The sequence below is a fragment of the Somniosus microcephalus genome, chromosome 1 (assembly GCF_052327205.1).
Source record: "Somniosus microcephalus isolate GS21.2 chromosome 1, FLI_Smic_1.0, whole genome shotgun sequence".
In the NCBI taxonomy this organism is placed as follows: Eukaryota; Metazoa; Chordata; class Chondrichthyes; order Squaliformes; family Somniosidae; genus Somniosus; species Somniosus microcephalus.
This window is the reverse complement of record NC_140987.1, coordinates 117,038,532-117,060,606: the sequence shown is the minus strand read 5'-3', so window position 1 is coordinate 117,060,606 and position 22,075 is coordinate 117,038,532. Positions and strand designations below refer to the sequence as shown.

The following is a 22,075-nucleotide window of genomic DNA, read 5'->3' as shown; positions in this document are numbered from 1 at the left end:
TCTTGAGCACATAATCTGCTTTGTCGAAGGTGCTGAATTTCAGGTGTGAGGTAATGCATTTGGGGAGGGCTAAAAAGGAAAGGGAATACACATTAAATGGTAGGACACTGAGTAGTGTAGAGGAACAAAGGGACCTTGGAGTGCATGTCCACAGATACCTGAAGGTAGCAGGCCAGGTAGATAAAGTGGTTAAGAAGGCATACGGAATGCTTGCCTTTATTAGCCGTGGCATAGAATACAAGAGCAGGGGGGTTATGCTTCAACTGTATAAAACACTAGTTAGGTCTCAGCTAGAGTACTGTGTGCAGTTCTGGTCACCACATTACAGGAAAGATGTGATTGCACTAGAGAGGGTACAGAGGAGATTTACAAGGATGTTGCCGGGAGTAGAGAATCTTAGCTATGGGGAAAGACTGGATAGGCTGGGTCTGTTTTCCTTGGAACAGAGGCGGCTGAGGGGGGAGACCTTATTGAGTTATGTAAAATGATGAGGGGCATAAAGTGGATAGAAAGGACCTATTTCCCTTAGCAGAGGGGTCAAAAACTAGGGGGCACAGATTTAAAGTAATTGGTGGATGGTTTAGAGGGGATTTGAGGGGAAATTTCTTCACCCACAGGGTTGTGGGGTCTGGAACTCACTGCCTGAAAGGGTGGTAGAGGCAGGAACCCTAACCACATTTAAAAAGTACTTGGATGTGCACTTGGGATGCTCTAACCTGCAGGGCTATGGACCAAGAGCTGGGAAGTGGGATTAGGCTGGATAGCTCTCTGTTGGCCGGCACGGACACGATGGGCCGAAATGGCCTCCTTCCGTGCTGTAACTTTCTATGATTCTATGAGACATTAAACCAAGACCCCATTTGCTCAGTCAGATAGATATCAAAGATCCCGTGGCACTTTTTGAAGAAGAGCAGGGGAGTTCTCCCTGTGTGCTGGCCAACATTTATCCCTCAACCATCACCTGCAAAACAGATTATCTGGTCATTTATCTCATTGCTGTTTGTGGGACCTTGCTGTGTGCAAATTAGCTGCTACATTTTCTACACTGCACATTAAAAGTACTTAATTGGCTGTGAAGCACTTTAGGACATCCTGAGGTTGTGAAAAGTGTTATATAAATGCAAGCTCTTTTCTTTAAATACTGCAGAATTTTTAATAGCAACAAAGGACATTCTGTTCTCCAAGGAAAAAATGCAGCAGCATGTGGTGTAAATGTCAAAGAGTCACTTCCTGAACCTACCTACTGGGTTCTCTCAGTTCATTACATGCTCGAAAGTAAAATGTTTAGAGAGGTGATTGTAAAAAAAAAAAATCAAGTGGAATAGATTTGCATTTCTGTGGCTTCTAGTTTAGATTCCCTTTTATCATAGCATTACAAAAATTGTCAAAAAGCACTTGATAATAATTAAGAGCACTTCTGTTTTTAATGTAACTAAAACATATGATTTCTTGCCTGTTTTGTTGCAGAGGGAGGGCCAAGTAGAAGCAGGAGTGATGACAGCTGCTACACAGTTGAGAGAAGAACCTCCAGTGACAAGGCTGGAAACAGTGAGTTTTCCGTCATCTCATGTAGGCATGAAATACTACACAGGGAGCATTAATGACCCCCAGTGACTCCTTACTGCTCTGTTACGCTGCTACTTCCCAATGCCGTCCCCGGCTTAATAGCTCACTTTCCCATAGATTAGCACTGTTCAAATTCTGGGTGGGAGGCTCATCTGGAAACCGAGATAGCTTTTGATTACATAACCCTTTAAAATATTATTTTCCCATGATGATTACTGGTGTGTGCAGTGTACTCTGATATATTTGTACAATCCAGGCACATCCAAATATCTCAACGCGGCTGTTTCTAGCTGATCGGTTAACAGTTGTTATTAGTGCAGGTCGTGGATGAGTAGATTGCTCCAACCTTTATTTGTGTAAATAACTAAAATATTATAGGAAATTTTGAACCATTCATTCTGTTACTGGTTTAAAAAATAGCTTTAAATATACCCCAGCTGCAAAGAAGCAGCATTTTGAGAACATAAAGCAGGAATAAGAAAAGCTCCTCCAATTATTTAGGCCCACATTCAGGACCTGCTCAGGCCACTTTCACTTCCCTCCGTCCGAATCTCCCTTAAATACTACTGACTTGAGAATCTGGCAATTCTTTTTTAAATTATTAACCCAGTCCCCGGTTCTTTCCAGAATAAGATTTGTCCATACTGATGGTTAAAGTCAACAGTCAGTTAACTTCCTGCTTTGAACAAGCAGTCAAGTTTCTGAGCAGTTCAAACATCAGCTATTATGATCAGTAACTATACCACGTTTCCAAAATATCCATGGAAGCAAGCTGATACACCTACAGAATTGTGGGATGTTATAGTTTCCCTGCGTTTGAATAACCTCATAATTAATCCATGTCTGATGAAATAAAGCTCTTACTGACCCTACAATCTATATCTCGTGCTCCTTCATTGTGAATATTGCCTGTACCACAAATATGAAATTTAGACAAATGATCTTCAGTGAATCTGTTTAAAAATCAGCAGTCTGACAACTTTAGAGATGAGAGCATAGCGCTCCTGTCAATATCGCTCCTGTCAGTGGCGCTCCTGTCAATATCGCTCCTGTCAATGGCGCTCCCGTCAATATTGCTACTGTCAATATCGCTACTGTCAATATCGCTCCTGTCAATATCGCTCCTGTCAATGGCGCTCCAGTCAATATCGCTCCTGTCAATGGCGCTCCAGTCAATGGCGCTCCAGTCAATGGCGCTCCAGTCAATATCGCTCCAGTCAATGGCGCTCCTGTCAATGGCGCTCCTGTCAATGGCGCTCCTGTCAATGGCGCTCCTGTCAATGGCGCTCCTGTCAATGGCGCTCCAGTCAATGGCGCTCCAGTCAATGGCGCTCCAGTCAATGGCGCTCCAGTCAATGGCGCTCCTGTCAATGGCGCTCCTGTCAATGGCGCTCCTGTCAATGGCGCTCCTGTCAATGGCGCTCCTGTCAATGGCGCTCCCGTCAATATTGCTACTGTCAATATCGCTCCTGTCAATATCGCTCCTGTCAATATCGCTCCTGTCAATATCGCTCCTGTCAATGGCGCTCCAGTCAATGGCGCTCCAGTCAATATCGCTCCAGTCAATGGCGCTCCTGTCAATGGCGCTCCTGTCAACGGCGCTCCTGTCAACGGCGCTCCAGTCAACGGCGCTCCAGTCAACGGCGCTCCAGTCAACGGCGCTCCAGTCAACGGCGCTCCAGTCAACGGCGCTCCAGTCAACGGCGCTCCAGTCAACGGCGCTCCAGTCAACGGCGCTCCAGTCAACGGCGCTCCTGTCAACGGCGCTCCTGTCAACGGCGCTCCTGTCAACGGCGCTCCTGTCAACGGCGCTCCTGTCAACATCGCTCCTGCCAACGGCGCTCCTGCCAACGGTGCTCCTGTCCATATCGCTCCTTTATTTACTGTTCCTCTACTTACCGTTCCTGTTCGTATCGCTTCTGTTGATAGCGACAATGTTCACATCCAGCTGCACTCAGATGTGTTTAACAATTCTCGGGCAAGCTGGTAGATGAAATGGGGGTGGTGGTAGAAATATGAAAAAAATTGGCAATCATTTGATCTCACACCATCTTACCCGCAGTGTGTTGAAAGAGTGGAATTCAAGCCAGTGCTGAGACAAAGGCCGGAATTTTCACCTTTGCGTCGGGTCGGGAATGCGATGTTGTAAGCAACGCACTGCTCAGAGCGACTTTCGCTTAATGGCCTCAATTGAAAGAGTCATGCGCGTTTCCCAGCTCTATTAAATGGTGCAGGTCTGATGACATCATCAATGACTTGTTTCCAGCGCCCATATTTAAAGCAACCTTGCACTGAGCTCACTTGAAGGTTTCCAGGGAAGGGTGGAAGGTGCGAAAGAAAGGCCACAGTACAGCTAAAACTTTTAAAACATGGATAGCCAAAGGCAGAGGACTGCATCCCGGTTCTCTGATTCTTCGTTGCATACTCGCAGGGAGTCTGTCGGAGCACGCAGGGAGTCTGTCGGAGCAGGGAGTCTGTGGGAGCACGCAGGGAGGTCCTCTTCCCTGCCGATAGGCGAAGGAGACCTCCACAAGTAACAAAGAGCCTGGCTGGATATTGCTGAGGAGGTCAGCAGCAGGGATGTGGTGAGGAGGACCTGGATACAGTGCAGGAAGCACTTCAATGATCTCATGAGGTCAGGAAAGGTGAGTGCAATGCCACACTCGCCCTCATCCTGAAGTACCTGTCACATCCCCATCACTCTGCCTTCCCAAGCCTATTCCTGCACATCATTCCTCACACACCAACATACCTTGCACGTCAACCCATCCCTCTCTCTCTCTATGTACGTACTCACATCCCCATGTGACTAACCACCTCTTACACTCACCCTCACCCTAATGCAATCATAGCAGGTAACACCACAGAAGGAGGCCATTTGGTACTTGCACCTTATAGTCACCCTCTACAGATGTAACCCATCCATTCCTTACACTCATTCCATCACTCTCACTCAGACTTCTTTTTCCCTCCTTACAGGAGAAGAGAGCCCACAACAACAGAGAGAGGGAGAGAACCGGATGCGGCCCTCCAGTAATTGCACATCTCACAGCAGCAGAGGAGGTGGCTCTGGAAATTTCTGGAGCTCGGGAGACGCTGGAGATGGGAAACGGAGAGAGGGGAACATCCCAGCAACCTGGTGACAGAATCACATCTCCTAAAGCCACATAGCATACAACAGTCACCCATATGGTGACTGATGTCAGCAGCCAGTGAAATGTTATGCGCATAATGGTAACGTTACCCATTCTTATTATAACACTTCTAATTCATCTCTCTCCTCTCCCACAGTTCCATCAACTGCCCCCCCCCCCCCACCTCCACTGTCCAGCCGGAGGTGGAAGACAACTCCTCAGAGGAGCCTCCAGCCTTTGAGGGTGCACCGTCAGCAGACCCAAGCGCATCCAGCACCAGCGCAGATATGCACACGTCGGTGGATCCGTTGCGCCATAGAGTTGTCACCTGGTGTCTCACAATTCACAAGTGAGCAAGAGCAGGTGGTGTTGACAGGGACAGCAGTGGAGACCCCTTGCTGGAGGGCGCAGGACACTCCAAGCTCTGCTGAGCTGTATGCAGACGCTGAGCCTCGGGGGGCCATTGAGAAAGACGGTGACCTTGGAGGGGCAGCAACAATTGTATGAGACTCTGGCATCTTTTGCAGCTGCGATGTTTGCAAATGTGCAGAGAATGGAGGAGTCCATCTCCAACATATGCACCACCATATCGCAGGTGATGGCGACGATGTGCTGTTACATGGAAAAGTTGGCCACCTGCATGGAGCAGAAAATGCGCCAGTCACATGAGCACATGCTAGCTGTGGACAACAGATGGCAGGTGCTCACAGACCTCCTCTCAAGGAGGGATGTAAATGTAGACTTGGGCCTTCATCGTCCCACTGCTGGTGCAGCAAGGCGCTCACCAGCTCCTTGCTAGCAGGGAAGTGCGAGTGACCCATGAGAGGGATAATGGTGAGAGGGGACATGGAAGTGGGGGCTCTTCTCAAAGCGCTCCCACTTCTCCCCCGTTGCCTCCCCCTCAGTCAGAGCCCCACATGCTTCCTCGGATCGCGATGGCCGAGTCTGCCCCTGCACAGTTGCAGAAGGAGCAGACTTTGGCAGGGCCATCACAGGCTCCAAAACCCAGAAGACGTCTGCCAAAAGTGTCTATGCAGCCGCAGCAAGGAAGTGAGCAGGCTGCCTCTACCTCTGCTGAAGCCACAGGGGTTGCACCTCATAGAAGCACTCGCACAAGAAAAATGACACAAAAGTAGATGCACAAGTGTATGCACATGGGTGTATGAAAAATGTTAGTGCTAAGTTTCAGTTATTTTGATTGCATACATAAATTTTTTCTTTGCACCACTTTCGGGTCTTGTCCATTTTTGCCTCAAAACGTGGAAGTGGCTTTGTCACTTGGAGTGAATGGTGACACATTATTTAACCTGGAGCATTGGGTCTTTGGCTGAGAGCAATGAATTGGTAATTGTAGGGATGCTTTAAGGTGTTGTTGGGGAAGGAACCTAGTGCAGCATGTGGCAGCCATGTGGCTGCATTGGAGCAAATTAAGTAAATCTTGCCATGATGAGGCCATCCTGGGCAGCAATGTGCGCTGCTGCTGGTGGCATCTGTATCTCAGCTTCCTCCTCCTCCTCCTCATCTTCCACCTGCTCGTCCTACTCCTCCTCCAAAGAGGCTGTGCGCCATGCTCCTTCTGCAGCTCCAGTCCTCGCTGCTGCGCTGTGTTGTGCAGTGCGCAGCAAATGACGATGATGCTGGAGACGCTGGCCGGTGCGTACTGAAGGGCTCCTCCAGATCTGTCAAGGCACCTGAAGTGCATCTTCAGCATGCCAATTGCTTGTTCTATGACACATCTGGTGGAGCTGTGCCTCTCATTAGGGATAGGGTGGGATATGTGTCGGTGCAGGCTCGATGGGCCGAAATGGCCTCTATCTGCACTGTTGATTCTGTGATACTGTGATTTAATCCTCTCGTCCTCAGTACTTGGCCTCCTCAGGGGTGTAATGAGCCATGTCTTCAGTGGATAGGCCTAGTCTCCAAGCAGTCAAGTCGGTAAGTCTGTTTGGAGGTGCGAAGAGCTGAGGGAAGGTGGATTGGCGCAGCTGCCAGGGAATCTTGCGCACGAGCTGCACATTGAGGGAGTGGAAGCCTTTGCCATTCACAAACACTCCTGGGTGATGTGGGGGTGCCTTCATGGCCACGTGTGTAGTCGATGACGCCCTGCACCTGTGGGAAGCCAGCCAGAGCCGCAAAGCCGAGCGCCCACTCAGTAACACTGGCTTCATCAGTGGCAAAGTTGATGTAATTGGCTGACTTGTGAAACATGGCATCGGTGACCTCTGTGGGCGGCTGACTGCAAGATCTCGCAAATGTCTGCTGTAGATCCCTGGAAGCAGCCTGAGGCGAAGCAGTTGAGGGCGGTGGTGACTTTGACAGCCACTGGCAAGGAGTGTCCACCAGGACCTCTGGGCAGCAGGTCTTGTTCCAGCTAGCTGCAAATGTCTGTGACGTCCTGGCACGACAGCCTGAGCCTCCTTTGGCACTGCTGCTCAGTCATGTTGAGGAAGCTCATCCTCTGCCTGTATACCCTGTGTTGGGGGTATTGCCTCCGACGAGTTGCAGCCCTTCGTTGGCCCCCCTCTCTCCTGTGGAGTATCAGGTCATTGAGGAGAAGCCTGCTGTTGTGGTTGCTGCTGTTACTGCTGGTGTTGGGGCTCATCTTGGTCCAATTCTGAGGACCAAGGTGAGACAGTATAAGCAGCACCCATGCTGATGTCGTAGATGATAGGTCAAGTAGCGATCAGAGGGCCAATCCCTCAATGTTCTGATAGTGAGTGGCAATGGTGAGAGTGGCTTCCGAGGTTGCAGAAATGACCTGAAAATTCCAGAAACCTAAATCTGTGCGCAAAATGGAGTCAGCAACAGCCGTTCCCTTAGGCAACTAATGAGGTGTAAGGTGTGTGTATTTATCTGGTATTTCCAGCTGTCAATTAATGCCCTCGCACAATGGCAACTGAACTTCCGCCTCCCCTTCACAGGCGAGGTTCCCAAGCTGCGTGCTTCCCGTGCTCATGCCATTAAATTCAGAAGCTGCAGTTAAAAACCCTGTTAAGGGTCTGATAACAAGCATTTAATGAGTTTAATTAGACCGCCCGCCTCTCCCGATTGGGCCCGTGGTGCACTGGCAAACGCGCCCGAGTTAAAGGCATGAGGAGGCGGGATGACGGCGGGTTCCCGACACGCTGCCTATTTTCACAATTTTTACAGCCAACCCGCCTCCACACCCACACGCATGGCAAGGGGAAAATTCCTGCCAAAGTTGCAGATTTCGATAGAACCAGCTAAATTAGCTGATGTTGCCAGCTTGGGAGTCTTAAACACTGGTGCTAATTTTCTCACTACCATTCTTTCAATTTGGGGCATCCTAATTTGAAATGGAGCAGTTCAGGGGTATTCACACCATACAAATATCACCTATCATTCAGTCATAAGGGATGCTCCAAAATATTAATCAAAATACTATAAATTATTACATAGAATAATGTAGAATATACAGCACAGAAACAAGCCATTTGGCCCAAATAGTCTGTGCTGATGTTTATATGCTACACGAGTCTCCTCTCATTCTATCTATCTCATCTCAGCCTTTCAGCATATCTTTCTATTCCCTTTTCTCTCATGTACTCGTCTAGTTTCCTTTTGAAAGCATCTAAGTTATTTGCCTCAACCACTTCCTGTGGTAGCGAGTTCCACATTCTAACCACTCGCTGAGTAAAGAAATGTCTCCTTATTTCCCTAATGGATTTATTAGTTACTATCTTGTATTTATGGCCCCTAGTTTTGGATTTTCCCATAAGTGGAAACATTCTCTCCACATCTACCCTGTCCAACCCATTCATAATTTTAAAGACTTCAATCAGGTATCCTCTAAGCTCTTTTCTAAAGAAAAAAAAGCCCCAACCTGTTAAATCTTTTCCGATAGCTGTAATCTCTCAGTTCTGTAAATCCTTGTAAATCTTTTTTGCACTTTCTCCAGTGCTTTTAAGTCCTTTTTATAGTATGGAGACCAGAACTGTGCATAGAATCCAGAACTGTACATAGCAGTTTAACATAAATTCACTACTTTTGAATTCTATACCCCTAAAATAAATCCCAGTGCTTTGTTAGCATTTGTAATTGCTTTGCGATGCTGCTTTTAATGATTTGTTCACCTGTATCCCTAGATTCCTTTGCTCTTCTACTCCATTCAGTTTCTTATTTTCTACGGTGTAGGTGATGTTTCTATTTATTTCTACCAAAGTGTATTACCTCAGATTTATCGGTGTTAAAGTTCATTTGTCACTTAATTGCCCAGTCTGTAAGTTTTCTTATGTCTTCTGTATTTTATGTAAATACATTCACAGGCTGACATAACTGGGTTTCTGCAGCATTCCAAGGAAGGATCCATCAATAAGTAATTTTTAAAGACTGTGCTGCCCTGCATTTAAATGACATGCAGATTCCCTTCACTGCCTTCCTTATCTTTTTGACCCTGGTGTGTTCCTGTTCAGCTTTTGAAATCAACCTCTTCAAACTTCGGCTCACGATTCTGCTTCACTCATGCTCAGTCACTTTCTTTTCTGTAAAACAGAGCATAACAAGTATAGTCATGGCGCCAGACCTGATATAATACTTTTTATATGAGATGCTGTGGATGACATTGTATTATGAAGTAATCTTCCACAGAGAGGTGCGTGTTTCGAATGCACTGTGCATGATGTGATTGGATGCGGGTTTGTCGCCTTGCTTTTTTCCACAACACAGGGTTTCTGATCTTAACTATGCTTCCTGAGAACGTTGCTAAGCAAAGCTAATGCTTTCCACAGGGAGGAGAAGCCAGCTTGCACCATTCGGAGGAGCCAATCTTAAAACAGCGTGATCTGGGGCTGGAATTGAATTGGTGTGGAGCTCTTTGAAGTTTGTGTATCTCATTTAATTTCAGTGGGGTGTACCGCTACATGATCGTTCGAATCCAGGTGCTGCTTTTCGACTTTGAGTGATTCTGAAAACGATGGAACCTGTTTTGAGTCTGAAGAATTGATGGCTTCAGTCCAGTGCCCCAAAAAGCTTATAAACTAAATCACACCTTCCCGAGTGTAAATTAAAAATTCTCCAGTGTATAAGATAGAAAATCTATCTTTATCCATCTGCACAAGTTACTCTTGGTCCTTGCTGGAAGTGACCATTTTTGAGCGATTAACAAAGGCATCACTAAACAATGTCAAGCAGGAGTATCTCTCCATTCACAGCGCCCAAAATGCTGTTCCACAAAACTAAAACTATTATATGTTTGATCTCTGTTTGTCCACCGCTCTCACTCTTTTCCAGCACATCTGTGTGCTAAAGTTATATGGATAACTCACTCATTTCAGCAATTTCTAAACAATGCTGAGAAATAAACTTTTAAATTAATCTCTACATTTTTTTGGTATTTTTGTTTTAACTGCAGTACTGCTGTAACGGGGGAAGGTTTCCTTCTATGTGCTACATGTAACAAAGTCATAAATGCTTTAACTATTTTACTACAAATTGGTTAACAATCATAAATCAATCGGATCAACTATTTTTATAACTTCCGTCCTGGGCTTCCGGTCGCTTGCCATTTTAATTCTCCATCCCGCTCCCACTCTGACCTCTCTGTCCTTGGCCTTCTACACTGTTCCAATGAAGCTTGAGGAACAGCACCTCGTCTTTCGATTAGGCATTTTACAGCCTTCTGGACTCAACATTGAGTTCAACAATTTCAGATCATAACCATTGCCCCCATTTTTTCAGACAGGAGGTGCTGGTAATGCTTCTTTACTTGTCCCATTACCATCCCCTTTTGCCTTGCACCATCATCCCTTCTGTCATTTAATTACTACTGCCCTCCACCCTATCACAGACCTCCCCTTTTGTTCTTTCCTCCTCCCCCCCACTTCCCCCTGCCCCCACCCCCCCCCCCCCCAAGCTCTGGACTTGCTTAGAAACTGTTAAATCTCTTAACATCTTCCAGTTTTGATGATAGGTCCTGGACCTGAAGCATTGTGGGCAGTTTTAGCTAGAGGTCTTTGTGAAGTTTGTAGGCTTTCAAACAGACACCAGCAGGATGTAAGGTGCCATGGATGTTTTTGAGAGTACATTGAACGAGAAAGGCAATCCCGATCCACGGCAGCGGCAACGTGCTGTAGTGGGATCAGCAGGTAGGGGGTCACTCGGTCGAGGGTCTCTCAGTTGGCTGCCCATAAATGTATACGGCAGGTGACAGAGGGATTGTTTGCCGGGGCATCGACTTATGGCAATTTCCCCTGTGACGACAGTAGCCAGAATGAGCGGGCATTTGGATTCGCTCACAGGTTCATAGTGCCATCGATTTCACAGGCAATCCGAGCACCACAGCAGCCAGGAGTTTTTATCAACTGCAAGGGATTTTATTTCACCAATGCGCAACTGGCATGCAACCACTAGAAGAGGTTTGTGCAGGTGTGCACCGGATTCTGTGGGAGCTGTCATGATGCTTTTATGCTGTAGCAATCCAACACTCCAGACCTTTTCGTTCCAGGAACTAGACTTAAGGACTGGCTTGTAGGAGAACTTGGCTCATGACACCTGTGAGGAACCTCACTAATGAGGTGCAGGAGCACTACAACAAGTGCCACGTGACCACCAGGTGTGCCATCGAGTAAGCCATCAACATGTTGAAGATGCGCTTCAGGTGCCTAGATAGATCTAGAGGCGCCCTTCAGTACTTGCCAGCGAGGGTGTCCAGATAATAGTGGTTGTGCTGCGTCCTGCACAACAGAGGATTGCAGGTGGAGGACAACCAGGACACTCCTCAGGCATCTCCTGATGAGAACATTGAAGAAGAGGAGGAGGCGGGGGAATATGAAGGTGGGCACCCATCACCAGACCAGCCGCGTACATTGCTGTCAGGGATGCCCTAATAGCGTAAAGGTTCAGTTAGTTATTCCGATTGGAACAGATAACAAATGAAACTCACCATCCCCCCACCCTTGCACAAAGCAGTCCTTCAGCCACGCATCCACTCATTGCACATCTGCCTAATAGGTCTCGTCATGTATTGACATTCATCATGAAACAAGTGGCACTTGGGACGCAATAATGGGCAAAACATGGAAGTGGTGCAAATCAATACATTTTGTGTGGCGTTATAAAAAAAAAGGAAACTTAACATAACATTTTGTTAAATACCTATCATGTATATACCTTCAGTGAATTACACTTGTTTTAACTTGCATTTCCTACCGCTTCTACATGGTGCATCCTGTGTGGCTTCAGCAGAGGTAGAGGCAGCTTGCTCAGATCCCTGCCCTGACTGCTGAGATGCTTTTGGCCTACGCACACTGTTTTAGAGCCCCTGAGGGCCCCACCAAAGACTGCTGGCACATCTGTCAGTACCTCACAAAGTTGCTCCCTGTACCTCTATCATTCTCCTTGATGATCCCTGGGGTTCGGCATCTGTGTCCAGGTCAGCAGAGCCTGGAGAGGATTGCACTCCCGATGTGGGCTCTCCACAGCTGTTCCTGCCACCAGTGACTGCTCGTGGTCACTTGTGAGGTTTGAATCACCAGGTGAAAACCCAACTAACGCTTTAACTGGACCCACTGAAGTGTGAGTATCTGCACTGGTGCATGGCTGTACGTCCTGTGACGGTGCACCCTCAGAAGGACAAAGATCCTCTGAGGGATCGTCCTCATGCATGTCCAACAACATTTGCTCTATGCGTGAAGGCCCTGGAAGACAAAAGAAAGAGCTATGAATTAGTCGGGGCAAAGGCAACAATCTTGACAATCACCATACTCAGTCTTCTCATAGTTCAGTCATTGATGAAATAAAGTCAGCATGTGTGTCAGATATTTTAAATTTTGTCACCAGCTATCTGTGAGTTCTCCATCTCCAATTAAGAGGGACACTGATGTGCCACTTATATCTATGGCACTCTCTGCTCAAAGTTGAGTGGGTGTGAGGAGTGATATGATGGAGTATGCTTGGCAAGACAGAGTGAAGTGGGGGAGGGTTACACCACAGGATTTAGGTGAATCAGCAAATTTACTCACTTTTCCTGACCTACTTAGGTCATTAAATCGCTTCCTGCACTGCATCCAAGACCGGGGCACAATGCTCCTGCTACTCACCTCCTCAGCTACCTCCAACCACGCCTCCTTGGTGAGAGCCGCAGGTTTCTTCCATTACTGGGGAAATGTATGTCTCTCCTGCTCCTGACTGCACCCAGCGATAATTTAAGGGACGCATCATTGAATCGGAGTGCTGCCCTTGCTCTTTGTGAATCCATTCTAAACACCTCCTCACTCCTCCAAACTCCATTTCTGCATTTGCCCTTTAAATAGTAGACTTGCGATCGCGTCATCCTGGTGTGCATCATGCCCACTGCACAACTTGGAGATGCGAAACATGGAAGGAAAAATCAATCAAGTCAAAATCGGAGAATCCGACTTGCTAAGTTTACTTCTGGGTTTCGCCCACGCAATTCCTCCCCCCCCAACCCCCACCCCCCCGGCACGAAACCTGCCTTTGCTTTAATATTATTAACTCTACTTCACTCTACACAGATACTGCCTGACCTGCTAAGTATTTCCAGCTTTTTCTGTTTTCATTTTTTATAACTTGATTGGTATATGTGTACATATAATACTCTCTTTAATATTTAGACTGTGGACACAGGAAAGATAATGGGAGAAGAGAATCAGGACTTGCTGGTGCAATCTGATAAAGGGAGCAAGCCGGCTAAAAGAAAGTCAGAACAATTTTTTGACTTTAGTAGTGACAGTGAGACGGAGCCTATGAGTACGTCAAAAATGAAGAGTAGTAAAGGTGGTCCGGTAGAAACCAGTCACGATGCAGTTACCCGGGGACAGCTCACATTGGCCCAGTGTGGGTTTTCCAAACTCCTTGACAGGAAAGCAGACACTGGAGAGGAATTCAGCGAGAGTGACTGCAGTTCTGATGATGAAATATTCGAGAACCAATGTACAGAAGAAAGCACAAGCGGTGATTTGGATGCCCCTGTAGCAAAGGGAAAGCACATGCCCAGCTACCTGGTCTCAGAGGCCCACTCAGATGCTCAGCCTATGAAAGGGAATCGTGGGCTTGTTCAGCAAGCAAGACAAAAGCTTTGTCAAAACTGGAGTATTTCTAGTGAATCAGAGGGAGAGGCTGAACTAGGAAACAGATGCAAGCATCGTGGTACTTTAGAAAGTGTTGCTATTGCCACGAGAACCGACAACAGCACAGAAGAAAGCGATAATGTCAACCTTCCTTCACAAGTGTTGGGAGAAAAGAAAAAAGTGCTTTCCAAGAAGAAATCTAAACTTAACTTCCTGTCAAAAGATTCTGAGGATTCGAATGATGAAAACTTCACAAGTATTTCCTGTAAAGAAAAGGCCTTGTTGTCCTGTAAACACTCAGGATTTCCTGTTGCAAAACCAGGCATCATTGGTGACTGCCCCAAGATAACAAAGGGGAAACCCTTGAGCCATTCTGCCAAATTGAAAGCACAATTGAAAGAAATAGACAACATCAGTGATGAGTCAGATGAAATTGAAATATCTACAGAATCACCAGGGAAAACGTCCAATCAGTCTGAACACAGAGCTGAAGGAGGCCGAAAAAGCCTTTACGGTAAATCTCGAGTCCTTTTTAAAAAAGGGACGGAACAATACAACATTGAGGAATTTTCATCCTCTGGAGATGGTGTTCCCACCAAACGAATCCAGTTCAGTGCAAACCGAGAGATAGGTAAAAGTAACAGTAAGCAAGAGTGCAGCAAAATTCAGTTTTGGCCTAAGAATAGGCCAAGTGGAATTGCCAAAGGTGAAGATGTACTGGGGCACAGGAAATGGAGCCCAAGTCACGGGGAGCAGTTTGCATCAATGGACAGATTGCTAGGTAACTACAACACTTTCTTTTAGAGAGGAATGCGAAGTCAGGATGTTTATTGTCTATTGTTAAGATTTTCTAACTGCGAGTAAAAAATATGTTGCAGATTAATGGTGCTTTCACACTTCACAAGACCAGTGTCGGGTTGAAGCTGAAACCACTTGCACCGACACTAAACTTGAAGTGTAAATCAAGTGTGAAGGCCCAAACTGACTCCGAAGTGAAGCAGAATAAGACTCCCTCCTCCTGAAACTAGATAGGCATAGTGTCAATGCAGCCTAACGCCCGTTTTTGGGGCATAAAACGAGCACAAAGCATACCAATTTAGATGTGGGACGGCTTACGCCCAATCGTCACAGGTGTTGGTCCCACTGCTAACTATGTGGGCCCCACTTTTTAGGAGCCCTGATCAGAGGCCTAATGCCTGATAAGGGACACCCCCCCCCCCCTCCCCTGAGTACAATTAATTACCAACAAGTGGAGCAGACGTAAAGCCTGCCCAGTTCAGGATTCTTCAGCAGCCCCTGCGGCTGCCGGTCAAATCTTAAGTTTTATTTTATGTTTTTTTTTGTAAAGAAAAATTACTGTGGAGCCAGGAGCAGCAGGAATGCTTCCCCCATCTCCACAGTCCTGGCAATCGATATGGAGACAAGTCATGGCTCCGACAGCTCGCCCCGAATAGGGTTGCCAACTCTGGTTGGACATATTCCTGGAGATTTCATCACATGACCTCCTGCCTCCAACCACCCTGTCCAGTCAATCAGCTTTTCTTTTCCCTTGTCAATTATTTTTATAACTAATAAAGAAAAGCCTTAAAAGAAATTGGAAAAAAAAAAGTGTCCAGGAGATTAACCTTTAATTACGGGAGACTCCAGGACAATCCTGGAGGGTTGGCAACCCTAGTCCCTAATGTTGTATCCGTGTGTTAATGGAGACACGGAATGCAGGAGTTGGTTTAACAGGTGTTTACTGAACAAAGTCTGGAGGTGAACTAAAAGATACAGGACGCTATACAGGCTTATATACCCGAGTGGTCACTACAGGTATTACAGTACACAGGGGCTCTTAAAGGTACATACACTACAATTCCTCCCCTTTTAGATAATTAGTACATAACATTTTAAGTAATCATTAATTAACATGTTTACAAGAACAATAATCTACACATTTGCTGCAGTTAATCAATTATAAGTCAGTCTCTCTGGAGGCTTCCTGACTCGGTCCGGATAACGCCTCGGTGGTGTAGTAGTTTTCGGTGGTGTAGTAGGTTCTTTTGGCAAGGTCGATTCGGCTTGAATGCCAGTGTTGGGTTCATCTGGTTCCAGTATCACCGGATCGGAGGTAGATACTATGGGTATCTCTGCTTCATCATTAGGCGTATAGAGTTGTGGTGTAGGTTGTCCCTTTTTGGATGACTCTATGATCTGGTCAGCATGGCGCCTTATTATGCTTTCTCCAATGTCCACGGTATACATCAGCGGTCCTAGTCGTGTGCAAATAGTTCCAGGCTGCCATTTCTCGGTACGGTAGTCCCGGGCCAAAACTTGTTGACCTATCTGGAAGGTTCTAGTTGGCCTTTCATTCATGCCTTGAAATTGCCGGTTCTCTACGTTCCTTCTGATGTTTGGCTTGATCAAATCCAGCCGGCATCTTAGTCTTCTATTGAAAAACATCATGGCGGGAGTTTAGTTTGTAACCACATGTGTTGCATTCCTGTACGCAAACAAGAAGTTATCTACCTTATGTTGTAGTTTTATGTCTTCATTACCCATGGCCTTTATGGCCTTCTTGAAGGTCTGGACAAACCTTTCAGCTAATCCATTGGTGGTGGGATGGTATGGGGCGGACGTGTAGTGCTTAACCCCATTGTTTTTTTAAGAACTTCCTGAATTCTTCGGACACAAATTGCGGTCCATTATCAGAACAGATCTGTTCAGGCAGCCCATTCCTGGCAAATATGGTCCTTAATACTGTGATGGTTTTTTCCGTGGTGGTGGAGGACATCTTTATTACCTCCGGCCACTTGGAGTGTGCATCAACCGCGATTAAGAACATTGAATCCATAAATGGACCAGCAAAGTCAATATGTACCCTTTGCCATGGAGATGAGGGCCACTCCCATGGATGTAGAGGGGCTTGTGGTGGGGCGTTTTGGACCTTCTGGCATCCTAGGCAGCTCTTGGTCATTTCTTCGATTCCTGGCGACCACACAAACGCTCTGGCTAGGTTCTTCATTTTCACTCCACCCAGATGCCCCTCGTGAAGCTCCTTTAGCACTTTATCCTGGAGTTTGGGTGGAATCACCACTCTGGATCCACACATCAAGGTTCCTCGGCACACTGACAGCTGTTCTCTTCTTTGCGAGAAGGCTGGCAACAGTGGTTCGCCATGTGCTGGCCATCCCTTCACCGTTAAATCGTAGACTCGTGAGAGAGTCGGGTCATTTCTCGTTTCCTTTTCAATGGTAGAATTTGTTACTGGTAGACATTCCACTATGGTTGAGTGGAACATCTCCACTGGGTCCACTGTAGGTGCCTCTTCTACCGTTGGCAACGGTAGGCGCGATAAACCGTCAACATTCCCATGCTGTTTTGATCCTTTGTATTCTATGTCATGTTGGTGTGCCCCTAGGAAAAGGGACCACCTCTGTAGCCTTTGCACTGTCATAATGGGAACGCCCTTTTTAGGGTTGAATATGGAGATGAGGGGTTGATGGTCAGTCAACAAGGTACATTTTTGTCCGTATAGGTAATGGTTGAATTTCTTCACTCCCCACACCAGGCTGAGTGCTTCCCTGTCGATCTGGGCATAGTTACGCTCAGCTGAGTTCAATGAGCGTGACGCAAAAGATATCGGCCGCTCCGCGCCATCAGGGAATCTATGCGATAATACCGCTCCTACGCCGTAAGGGGATGCATCGCACGCCAGTCTGATTGGCAGTGATGGGTTGTAATGAGCCAACACTTCCTTGGACGTGATCAAGCCTTTGCATTTATGGAAGGCACGTTTACAGTTTTCGCTCCATTTCCAAATTACTCCCGTTTGTAGCAGTGCGTTAAGAGGGTGCAGAACAGTTGACAAGTTCGGTAAAAATTTATGATAGTAATTTATCAATCCCAGGAACGACCTTAATTGTGAGACATTTTCAGGTGCTGGGGCTTTTATGACCGCTTCAATTTTTTCTGGTGACTTATGCAACCCTTCTTCGTTAATTATATGGCCACAATATGATATTTGTTTCTGGAAAAATTCACACTTGGGGCGATTTGCTCGTAGGCCCCATTCTCTCAGCCTAGTGAGCACCTGCTACAAATTGGCACGGTGCTCGTTGTCGTTTTCTCCTGTTACAAGGATGTCGTCTAGGTAGCATTGAGTCCCCGGAATCCCTTGCAGGACTTGCTCCATAGCTCTTTGCCAGATAGCTGGAGCTGATGCTACTCCGAAAACCAGTCGATTGTACTGGTACAGGCCTTTGTGTGTGTTTATCGTGAGATACTTTTTAGAGGCCTCCTCAACCTCCATCTGTAGATATGCCTGTGCCAAGTCAATTTTGGTGAAACGTTTCCCTCCGGATAGTGAGGGGAAAATATCTTCTATCCTCGGAAGAGGATACTGTACCGTGTGAAGGACCGGGTTTACAGTCCCCTTGAAGTCCCCACAGATGCGAATTTTTCTCTGTTCTTCAGATTTATCATGATTCAACGTTTTCTTCATGACCGGGACGATGGGTGTTGCCCACTCGCTCCAATCTACCTTGGATAACACGCCTGCCTTTTCCAAATTCTCCAGCTCTGCCTCGACTGCTGGACGAATTGCGTATGGCACCGGCCTTGCCTTAAAAAACTTGGGAATTGCCGCATCTTCCACTTTTATTGAGGGGGTGACGCCTTTCAAGGTTCCTCGTTCCTGTTGAAACACTTCTTTGGCGTTGGCCAAGATGTCTTTTAATCGTTGAGGTATGACGTCATCATTGTTTTTTTCCTTACTGGTCACCGTCAGTGCCTGAATGGAGTGCCAGTCTAAACGTATCTTCCTGATCCATTCACGTCCCAACAGCGGTGGACCACCATCTTGCAGAACGTATAAATACAACTTCTGTATTTCCTTGCCGTTGTATACAACAGGCACCCTTATTTTCCCTCTGGGGTATACTTTCTGCCCCGTATATGTCATCAAGATAATGGATGTGTCTTTCAAAGGTATATGCGGAAATAGCCGCTCGTAATCCCGTCGACTTATGACGGTCAGAGCTGATCCTGTATCTAGCTCCATTTTAACTGGGGACCCCGCTATCGTGAGGGTAACCCAAATGGTCTGGTAATCTTCTTTGGCAATTACATTATGTAATTTGAGACAGCTTAGTCTCTTGTTTCCGGAGTCGCTATCGCTCTTCTGGTCTTCGGAGCTACTGTCCGTCATCATTTGTACCTTTCTGTACTTTTCCTTATTGATTTTTTTTCTGTCAGTGGATTTTTTTTTTCCAGATCGGCATACACGTGCAATGTGTCCCATCTTTCCGCATTGCCTGCATGCTTTGTCCTTGAACCAGCAGTCCCTCTGGTCATGGGTGGATCTGCCGCAGCGATAACATCTCTCGAAACCCTGTGTCATTTCATGGGTGCCGAAGTCCTGTGGCTTTTGCTGTATCTCTGCAGCTCCTCTTGCTGCTGCTTCGTATGATACAGCCACACTGAAAGCCTTGTCCAGTGTCAAATCTTTCTCAGAAAGTAGCCTTTTCTGTGTTCCTTCACTTAGGAGACCGCAGACGAATTTGTCTCATAGAGAATCTGCCAGTCCTGCCCCGAATTGGCAGTGCTTTGATAGCTTCCTTAATTCGGTGAGGTAATCAGCGTTACTTTCATTCTTGTGCTGATTCCTCCTGAAGAATTTGAATCGTTCCGCTATCAGCAGCGGTGTTGGGTTTAAGTGCTCCTGTAGAGTATCAACAATCTCCTTAAAATTCTTGTCCATCGGTTTGGCTGGAGTGATTAAGTTTCGTAACAGCCCATATGTCCTTGCGCCCATCAGATTTAAGAAGTACCGATGCCTTTTTATCATCCTCTACTTCATTCGCTGTGCAATATACCTCCACTCTTTCCACATATGTGGTCCAATCCTCTATATTACTATCGGAAGCAGTAATATTGCCAGTCTTATGCATCCTGAAAATCAAAAATGGCGCCTCCCGCGCTTTCCTGCCGCTGCTGACAACGCTGTTCTCCGCGGTTTTTATTTACACAGATATTTTTAATAGTTGGAGACTCGTTCCCGCCGGACTCTCTGGGACTTTTTCCTCCCTCTGCTTGGTCCGAACGCCGACCTGCTTTGCAGCGCCGGCCGTCTCCCGAGTGCTCCACCCTCCGTCTCTGTTTGCCTCCGCCTTCCGACTCGCTGCTCGGCCCCGCTGCAGAGCCACCCGATCGAGCCTCAGCCCGCCGTCCAGGAAAGATTAGTGCAGTACCTGCCACCAGCCCGGCTAGCTGGTGAAACCACAGGTTTTTTTTCTTCTTCGACCTTCGTCTGAGGAATCGATCTCCTTGAGGTGCTGCCGAATTGCAGGTAAGTCCGTTTGCAATTCGTCGCCACTGTTGTATCCGTGTGTTAATGGAGACACGGAATGCAGGAGTTGGTTTAACAGGTGTTTACTGAACAAAGTCTGGAGGTGAACTAAAAGATACAAGACGCTATACAGGCTTATATACCCGAGTGGTCACTACAGGTATTACAGTACACAGGGGCTCTTAAAGGTACATACACTACACCTAATATGTAGATGAGGCTCAGGGACCAATTCCTGGCATCTTCGGGCCTCTTGGTTCAGGTGTGCGCTGCCTTCGCCGCACCGAGTCTAGCCCTATAATTGCAATGTGAATGCACCATAAGATCTGCAGTGCTGAATTTGTATGACGCATAAGCACCTCAGCTAGGATAAAAAAGGAGAAGCAGCTTGCTGCTCCAAACCTTAAAACAAATTGCTGCCTTAATTAGAATTGCTGTGTATCTCCAATTACAACTGATACTGGGAATCAGTCATGTCAGGTCTAAAATAGAATATAACGGCCCTGAATTTGCAGTCGGAGGCTTCCCGCGGGGAAATGCCTCCGATCCGCAAATAAAATGCCCACGTACCTGGGGCCTCGAGATCCACGGAGACGCGCAGTCCTGGGCCTCTCCGGGTACCCGCGGGTAGAGGCCCACGTATCTCAGGGGTGCCCCTGGGATCACGTGGGCCGGACCAACAAATGACAGAAGGGAATCCCCATTCATGCTTACGGAGATTCTGTATGTTCGGAAACCCCATAAGCATGAATGGGAATACCCAAAAAAATATACCTAGACATCAAATAAATAAATTAAAAAATCACATTTAAAATGAATTAAAATGGCATTTAATTAAATATTTAAAACAAAAATTTAATTTTTTGAAAAATACATGTTTTAAAGTGGCTAAAAATAAACTTAAGTTATTTTAAAAAGTTTTTAAATGTATAAATTATTGATAAAATTTTATTTTCCTGTTTTTAATACTCTTACGCTGGTAAAACCAGGACCAGCTTTTACCAGGCATAAGAATTTCACGGGCCTTCGCTGGGCAGGAGTTGGACAGATATCCGCCCGCGGATGTCCTTTTCCCGGGGATGTGGATCATCTGTCAAGAAAATTTTTGACTGAGCGCGCAAGTTCCGAGTTTTAGCGCATGCGCAGCGCATGCCTAAACCCCAAACTTGTGCAGCCCTTACAAGCGTGTACACACCTCGTACACACCCGTAGGGGCCGCAAATTACGGCCCAATAAGTCTGGTAAAGATTTAAAATAAAGTTTCCAATAAGTTATATTAAAGAAGCCATGTCCTTATAGAAATAAACAACTGTAATGAACACAAATGGATTGAAGGCCTAGTCTGAATAAATCCAAGGCTGTTAGCAGTCTGGTTTTACCAGAGGGTGGGTTTCTTCAAGTCTTAGACATGTTGTCCAGGGAAGTAAGAGAGAACGGGCTGCCTGGGGTTTCATCATTCAAGCACATTTTGATCACTGAGGAGCACCATACTGCATTTTAACTAATAATTCTTTTATTAGTGGTAAAGTCAATTTGAATTTAACCCAGCTGGATGAGAGCGAGGGAAGAGGTAAACCTGAAAGTTACACTTTTACATGAAACTGTCATGCAAAATAAATGACTTGATTTCCTGAGGGATACTTGCTTCTTTAAAATTGTTTTAAGTAACACGATTGCTGCCATCTGATACTTAATGTTTCACTTATTAGGTGATGTACAGGAAGTGGCTTTCATTCATTCAAACCAACGTGTGATTGGATCCAGCAAGGCTGAAAATCAAATGAGTCATACTGCAATTCGTGACGTGTTTGAGCTAAAACAGTATTCCCAGATTCCTGCCAATGTAGCAGTCCACACTAGTCAGGTAAGATGGGGAGTGAACATATTCATATATATCCATCTCTTCTAGTTAGTAGTGATTTTATTCGTTGGAAATGAAAATATGTCAATATAGTCACAAGACTGGATTGGGACCTGTTTGTTACTTCTATATCCTG

General features: G+C 46.3%; 1 protein-coding gene across 1 annotated transcript in view; it reads left to right on the top strand.

Moving 5' to 3' along the window:
* ercc6l2 (excision repair cross-complementation group 6-like 2) overlaps nt 1-22,075 on the top strand; it is a 138,791-nt gene that overhangs the window by 98,640 nt on the left and 18,076 nt on the right. Inside the window, 3 exon segments of the mRNA XM_085984965.1 lie at nt 1,468-1,548; nt 13,292-14,528; nt 21,788-21,942. Coding sequence (XP_085841091.1) covers nt 1,468-1,548; nt 13,292-14,528; nt 21,788-21,942 — 1,473 coding nt within the window.